The sequence below is a fragment of the Danio aesculapii genome, chromosome 24, assembly GCF_903798145.1.
Source record: "Danio aesculapii chromosome 24, fDanAes4.1, whole genome shotgun sequence".
NCBI lineage: Eukaryota > Metazoa > Chordata > Actinopteri > Cypriniformes > Danionidae > Danio > Danio aesculapii.
The window spans coordinates 6,066,875-6,075,294 of NC_079458.1; the positions used below are offsets into that span (position 1 = coordinate 6,066,875).

Here is an 8,420-nt window from a genome sequence, read left to right on the forward strand (position 1 = left end):
TATTTAAAACGCAGTGCAAGCAAGTTTTTAACTCTAGTACAAGCATGAAAACGCAATAAAATGCTTGCAAATATTTCATAAACATGCTACACTAGCATTATTTTTAGATAAAAGTTTTACAGTGAGTTATTCTCTAAAAATTATGATTCCGTGTCGGAATATGTCGGTTTTGGTCTACGTAACCCCGCCCACTACCACTTTAACCAATCGTATATCAGCACCTCGGGTTGCCAGCTCAGCTGGCAGAAAACCCAGCATATTTCACCAATTCATTTCAGTCATGGAAGCTGCTGAACAAAAGGGGTCAGAGACCGAATATCCTAAAAAGCCTCGGCATCCCGCCAAACTAAAGTATAATAAACGGTCTAATAAAGGTCGTATAAATATTCGGGATGAAATAAAGAGATGGAAACAGCTCAAAAGAGAGAAAGGCTTCAAATCGAATGCAGAGTTGGCTACTTATCTCCTTGACAGGTAAGTAATTACCAAGTAATGTAACACTAGCTTCTAGCATGAATACTTGAAGTAAATTCTACATGCAAAGAGTTACTCGTTTACATTGCATTTCTTGGTACCTGGTTGGTAAGAGAGCGTATAAATCAAGACAGCGTGGCCAACTTGTGCGGATGTGCCTTTGCTAACTGTTACCAGACCTGAATAAAATGTCTCTCTCTTTTTTTTTTTAATCAAGAATTAAATTAACAAAAAATATACACGACAGTGTCGCCATTTTGGAAGCACGTGACCAAACAAGTCTTGCTCATTGGCTAACGTTGAAACTCTTCCCGGGAGAGACGCCAAACTCTTTTTAAAACGACAATAACTGCTTATTTGTATGGCTGTTAAACTGTTTTTCTGGGATAATAACCACGAAATCATCGCATTAAATTACCTCTGCAAGGTGTTGTGAGCAATTAATGTTGTTCAGAGGAAGGAATGATGGACCACGGTTATGCATTAGCCGCAAGACTGCAACAAATTATGCCGATAAAAAGAAATTACTCGTGCGGGATAAGACGACAGAGAGATGGAGAAGCAGATAAACAGAGTAAACATAGGGATAGCTTATTCAAAATGGAAAGCTCTGAAGGAGAAGAAAGGCTTCAGGAACGACGCGGATGTTGCTTGTTATCTGCTGGACAGGTATAGTTACATTATGTGCACGTGGATTAAAGCTATTTACGCAAATGCTACCAGTGGTAAACAAAGCTGGATGCACATCGACTGGTGTTTTAGCTGTAATATGGCAAGATGAAGACGGTAAATGTAAATTACATGCACTTTTAAACATGTTTGTTTTTGTATTTACATGTTTGACCAGCAGGAGTCTCTAGCGTGTAAAGTTATTTTATTCTTGCAGTGTGAAGAGCAGAACACAGAGCGACCGAATTAACTACAAAGGAAATCCAGTTTACCTGCTTTTGTGTATTATGAATTTGCCAAGTATAATTAAAATTTTTGAAACACTTTATTTTGATGGTCCATTTGAGTATTAGTAGACTGTCTGCTTAATATCTGCTGATACTGCTCCTTCAATAGACATAACTGACTTTGAGAAACTTTGCAAGTACATGTCGACTTACACTAACCAAACAGTCTACTTATCTACTGAGAATTACTTGGCCTGTAGATGCAATGCAACAGAAATTCAACAAATGGACCATCAAAATAAAGTGTGACCAAGAAAATTAACACATTAAATGAGAGTTAAGGGGAGAAAAATTATAGTAGGTATAAATAGTACACTGACAAAAGTTGAGGAAATAATTTGAATGTCATTTGAATGTACAGTGCTCAGCATAATTGAATACACGCCATTCTGAAAATGAATATTTTTATCCATTTATCAGTGAAGATAGGAAATGTATTTGGTGCATTTAACAAAACAGATTTAGTAAACGAATATATTTATTAAAATAATATTTTAGTCACCAAACAGATTTAGAAATTGAAAGATAATACACTTGTATTTTTTTATTTGCTTTATTTAACAGGGACAATACACTCCACATTGTTATACAAAAGACAACCGATGTCGCCTATATAGGGCATAAAGCTAATTTGCAGCCCTTGTCCCTGTTTAGGCAAAAAACAAATGTTTTAAAGCAACGTTTTCTTAGCTAATAAATTAGGAAATTACCAATGGCAAATTTAATGTAATACAATTTAGTGTGTGTATATATATATATATATATATATATATATATATATATATATATATATATATATATATATATATATATATATATATATATATATATATATAAATTAAATAAAACACAGCCACAGCCCTCTATTAAGTTTTTATTTAAGCTTTTGGTTTTTGGCCCTTTATAAGGAAAAGTTTAGGTACCCCTAGTCTAAGTAATGTTTCTCAGATTCTCTTTTGTCATTATTTAAGGGCATATAGTGATCTTTCAGAAGACAGATCCAGCATTTCTTCAAGCTCTCCAATCTCCATTCCTCCCAGAGGACGAACTCAGAAATCAATGGGGCCTGCACTGCAAACTGAGGTAATAATAAAGAAAATATGCACACTTGTGGTTTGTTAAATCAATTAACCTATGCCAAGGTTTACTTTTAATTAGTAATTGCTATAAATATCTCAACATACAAATCTGTATTTGCATCTAACTTCTTGTAAAACATTGTTATAGCAGGATGTCCGTGTGGTCTTAAAGTATTAAAAATTGATAAATCAATTTAGAAAAATTTAAGGCCCTGAAAAAGTATTAAAGTCTTAAACGCTATTTTACAAGGTATTAAATTCGGTATCATTTTGCTAAAGTTAACCTGAATTTAATAATTGAATATTGGGATGCTGTGCAGTTTCTGGAATGAAAATATCCTGCTAGATTGACATCACGCTGCTTTGTTTACTGCAGTAACCAGGGAAACAGTTATTCCTGCTGCTGTAAAGGCGCCACCTGCTGGATTAACATTTTTATTCAGTTTAAAACTACAGTTTTAGTTTTCTTGCAATCAGTATTTAGTAAATATACTGCAAGTTAAAATGTCAGTCATGTTACTGGTTGAAACCTGAAATGGTGATGAGGTCTTAAAATGTATGCAAAGAGTCTTAAAAGGTATTAAATTTCAATCTCTGAATCCTGTATATACTCTGTAAAGGCAACATGGATGGATACCCTCAGTTCGGACCAGCTGTCAGACTCTGCAGATTTGGAATCAGGACCGAACAGAGTTTTAAAGGTTGAGGTTCTCGAGTTCGGCTTTGAGCATAGTCCATATCAGACAGTAAGTAAATCGCAGATTATGCTAGTTTTGGCAGGTTCTGCCATATTTTACAGTCAATGCAATTCAGCAGATTACAGATTACGCAAGACCAGGGTTTTAATTTAAATTCCAGACATTTATCAATGGCTGATGACTTGCTGGCCTTATGCATTGCTATTTTAGCATGCACACAAGCAATTATTTCATACCATATCACATTTTAAGGTAGTTAATAAAAAATACAAGGCAACTCTGTTTGATATTCTAAACCAGGGGTGCCCAAACTTTCTTATAAAGGGCCAAAAACCAAACTTAATTGAGGGCTGTGGGCTGAAGTTGAATATACCAATGTGTATTACATTAAATTTGCCATGGGTAATATCTTAATTCATTTGCTACGATTTTAAAATTACTAGAAAACGTTGCTTTAAAACATATTAATGATGCAGTATTGTTTTTAACTTTCTATAACTAACTTATAGTAAAAACAAACAATCCCGTTTATGACACAATGGATTTCAATGCAGAATACACTAGTCGAGCTGCTCCTGCCTTTGCCTTAATTTGCTCGCCGAGGTCTTGTGCATCTGTGACAGTATTTACATCTGTGACAGTATTTACATTTTAAAAATCTGATTTATTTACAACATTTAAATGAAAGGCTTGATTTTAGTTGGCTTTTTTGTAGCTCCTCAATTAAACAAAGAAACACAAGGTTATGTTAAATAAGAAATGACGATCTCTCTCAAAGCCATTTGCCACAACCAACTCCATCATTCTCCCTCTCTTTTCACCTTTGACCCATGGGCCCTACTTTGGGCAGCTCTGTTCTATGCCAATGCTAAATCTTACATTTGTCACTTGACTAATGTTAATTTTACGACCTGACTTGTAAAAACATCAAAATCAACAGCAAAAGAATTGTGAATCCATTAAAAATATGAATATTCAATTAACAGGTGATAATGCCTATTTTTGTATATTCTAGTGAATTAAATGTAATCCGATATTTTAGTTTACACCTGAATAAAAGGTGCTACATTATATGCACCAATTCAAAAACTTAAGATTGTTACTTTTTTCTGCCGCATAGATCAAGCAAGAAGAGCCTGAACAACAAACAGAGGATGAATCTGGTCTGGATATCATGATTGCTTCTACTGCAGAGTCATACGGTTTTATTCCTCATTGTTCATCATCTACAGACGATGAAAATGAAATGCAATGGGGTGAAATAAAGGTTGGTGAAAAGTTACATGTTGGTCCACTGAAAAGGAGTTTAATAAATATCTTAACACCACATGCTTTTTCTAAAGTATTTCCAGGGGTTTGCATGTTTGCTGTACACATGATGGTTGCTTTTCTTCTTAAATTATTGTTGTAAATAATTAAGCACATGCTTGTCACATTTTCAGATGAACAAGTTAAAAATGACAAACTAATTTAATTTATTCATACTGTGCATTTGTTTGCTGATGCTTTTGATGCAAGGATTAAATTGAGTTTTTGAATTATTAGAAATTAATGCACACTAGAGGTTATCATACAGCCAGGTCGGATACCTCAGGTGTGCTTTATTTTCTAATAATTCAAATGGACTTGGACTCCAATTTTATGCTTCAAATATAGCTACCATACCAAAAGACACTCTTCATGTTCAAGTTGGGCTTTGCCATTCCACTACATATGTGGATTTATCGCAGGATCAAAAATGATCATAAATATGAAGAACAATGGACGTGAGAGCAGTTTAAACCTATACAAACTAACATAACGGAGTGGTAATTTAACTATACCAACTATGCATTTACTATAAATACTTAATTAAAAATAAACAAATTTAGTGTGGAAAAAAGGGAATTTATTTTTATTTTGTGTCTATTTTTTATTAGAAAAATGTTTATACTAACAACAGATTAATCAATCTTTTTCTTTTGTATGATACCATATATTGACCAGGCACTTTTTTACTCTGCTGCATACATTTTAGAAGGAACTGCTGACAAGAGGGAAATAGCAGAATAAGAATAAATATAGGTGCGAGGGCCCTTGTTCCAGACTGCTGTCTAATAAGAAGTCTAGACGGTTCACAAGGAGCATGATGCTTATAGAAGTTGTGAAATATATTAAAGATGCACTTAATTGTTCAGTTCTGGTATAAGGAGAAGGGTTGCAGAAAGAGGAAGTATGTCTGGGGTACAAGAGCCAAAGGACTGCAGAATGACTGATAAGTGACGTTACACCAAAACTCCACCTGTTAATATCAGTTGTGTATATATACTGGAGTCAGGGAAATGTATGTTAGTTGCGAACCTCTTGATTGTAATTCTTGCATTGCATTGGGGTAACGTAACCCAGAGCTCTGTCATCGAATTATTCATTTGTATCTAATAAAATTACTAATATTATTGGCATTGAAGAAAACCCTCTCCAGACTTTGGCTTGATATTCCAACATTTGTCACTGTGCATCTGTTTACAGCTGCTTTTGATGCAAGGATTAAATTAACCATGAGGTCTTAAATTATTAGGAAGTGATGCATACTAGAGGTTGTGATACAGCCACGTCAGATACCTCAAGTGTGCTTCATATTCTAATAATTCAAATGGACTGGAGTCAATTATTCTGCTTCTAATATAGCTACAATATCTAAAACTAATGTTCAAGTTGGACTGTCATTCTGCTATATGTGTGGATATGCATTCGAACAAAAATGTCGTGTCTTGCAGGCCCACAGTGCTACATAATTTATTTTTTGAATCATAAATTTGAACAAAACACTGGACATATGAGCAATTTCAACTTATACATGATTTACTGGAGCGGTAATTAACTATACTATGCATATACTATAAATACTTAAACTATACACAACTTAAGAGACTACACAAGTACTTTTACATGAGACGGAAAAATATTGTGCATAAGAGGTATTTTAGGGTTGAAGAAAAGTAGTGCAACGTGATTTGTTAGACATTCACATGTAAACATCGGCCGTTTCTCAATTCTAAAAAAGCAGAGAACGGACTTGCGCTCTTGTGGAAAGCGGTCTTGGCAGGTTACCTCGGAATAGCAAGCTTTTGAGACTGCGAGAACAGAAAATGCTTCCCGTGAGAAATGAGATGCAGCATTCTTCCTAATGGTCACATGACCGTCACGCATTTTTTAACGGAAAATGATTTAAACATTACAGCATTTATATATAATTCATATAAAAATAAAACAATTTTAATATGAATTTCAGCAAATAATAAAAGGCATAAACATGTTACGATTATGATTTTGATAATGTTTATGTTTACATTCACGGTCTCATTTAGAGAAAGTCCTGAGATAAACAAGTTATATCTCTGAACTTTAATAATAAACAGGTATAGAATGCTGCGCTTCCCACCTCTTTTATTCAGTCGCAATGACTTCTGGGACTTTGAGCGAGTTTTGTGCTCAAGTCTGCATCGATGCATCCTCGAGATCAAGAACACGTCCGGGAACTTTCACGCATCCTCAGTTCTTGCGGTTTTGGAACTGAACTTTGACGGTTAATGATGACATTACACGAGGACGCTGAAGAACGCACATTGAGAAACAGCCATTGTTTTTCTTAGTCCTAAGATGGAGTCTTAGATGGAGTCTTAGTCTTTTCGAGTCCTAAGATGGAGTTTAAGTGTCCGGTGCATATGGAAAAGATGTTTCTACAGGTGGTTTGTCAAGCCCACTCACCTGTGTGAGGCACACTTCAGAACTTTACATTATAGGGGTTGTATTAATACATCAAGTTTGATTTTAACCCTTTAACATTAGTACATCTAATAATGAATCACATTTTCCAGTGCGAATAAGAAGTGGGATGACAGGTAAGGGGTTAAACTGTTTAACAACTTTTGCACATCTAATTCAAAGCCTTTAGATTTGTGTCTATAGTAGGCTGTGACTAATGTGGAAAAATCCAGCCTGAAACTACTTTAGTTGTATGTTCATCTGAAAATAGCTGCACTACAATGTTTACCAGCCAATCAGAACAAAGCATTCAACATCTCATTGATATAAGCTTAAATATCTTCAAATATCTACCCATTTAGGTCACTAATGGTTTTGTGTGTTGCAGGATGAATTAGCGGAGACTGCACAGCGACTGGAAGAGCGTTTAGAGGCAATGAGGTCCTTGTCTGTCCGCGCACCAGAACCCCCTTCAGCGACCAGAGAAAAAGATAAGGAAGTGAAATGGATCAACAAATCCAGCTTGACGACACTATTCAGGACCTGCCATCAGTGTGGAGAGCCGGTACTGGAGTTTAAGACGTTAACATCAGGGAGCCTCAGCTGGATTCAGTGGGAATGTTCAAAAGGACACCTCATGTGGCTCTTCCACAACTATAACACCACGTAACATTCAATCCAGATGAGGAATCAAGCAACTGCACACTATGTATATAGGTTTAGAACGCTGTGAATAAGAGATTATCAGTTTTACTTTGCAATAAACGATTCGTATCTCTTTATTGGTGTAAGGGAGGTTTGGGATGCTCTAAAATTAAAAATCTTTCAGTTCGTTGGAAATATGATTAATTTGGACAGACACAAAAATGTTCTGCTCCAGATGTTCTACTCTCATTGCACTCGCTTAAATAGTTTGAATAGCAAATGCAATTTACTTATTTCATACAGCAAAGCACTCCCATGATATCTCACTAGCTACATTTCCATCCACCTATTTTAATGCACATTTCGGATATGAGCATAAAAAAAAAAAGGTGTATGGAAACGTAGCTAAAGTTAATCCCACTCAGTTATGCACGTTCATGCATATGTTTTTTTTAATGTGCATTTTCAAAATTTAAATGTGCATATATCCTGAGTGGGAAACACTTTATTCAATGAGTAAAGCGGTGCATAAACTACAATAACACCACTTTTACTGAACAAATTCCAGTATGCGCATAACAAAAAAAAAAAAAAAAAAAAAGTCATGTGATTTCTTATAAGATCATGTGATGATAAATATGTGTGAATGGCCAAACCAGCAGGGTAAGCACACTGTAAAACATCTGAAATGTTGTTTTGGTCATTTTAAAACACCAATATTAGTGTTATATTATTAATTACCTCCAGAATTGTCAAGAGCGTCTGTGCTCTGCATCTGATGCCTTCAAATGCCACCACGTGTTCATTGCGTGTTAGCATAGTCT

At 35.1% G+C, this 8,420-nt stretch overlaps 1 protein-coding gene across 1 annotated transcript; it reads left to right on the top strand.

The window, feature by feature from the left end:
• Positions 1 to 257: 257 nt before the first annotated feature.
• Positions 258 to 7,791, top strand: si:ch211-40k21.5 (uncharacterized protein LOC100332117 homolog). The gene is made up of 5 exons (XM_056450314.1): positions 258 to 474; positions 2,402 to 2,513; positions 3,130 to 3,255; positions 4,328 to 4,474; positions 7,340 to 7,791. The coding sequence occupies exons 1-5, from the start codon at positions 281 to 283 to the stop codon at positions 7,619 to 7,621; spliced, it is 861 nt and encodes a 286-aa protein (XP_056306289.1). The 5' UTR covers positions 258 to 280; the 3' UTR covers positions 7,622 to 7,791.
• Positions 7,792 to 8,420: the final 629 nt, after the last annotated feature.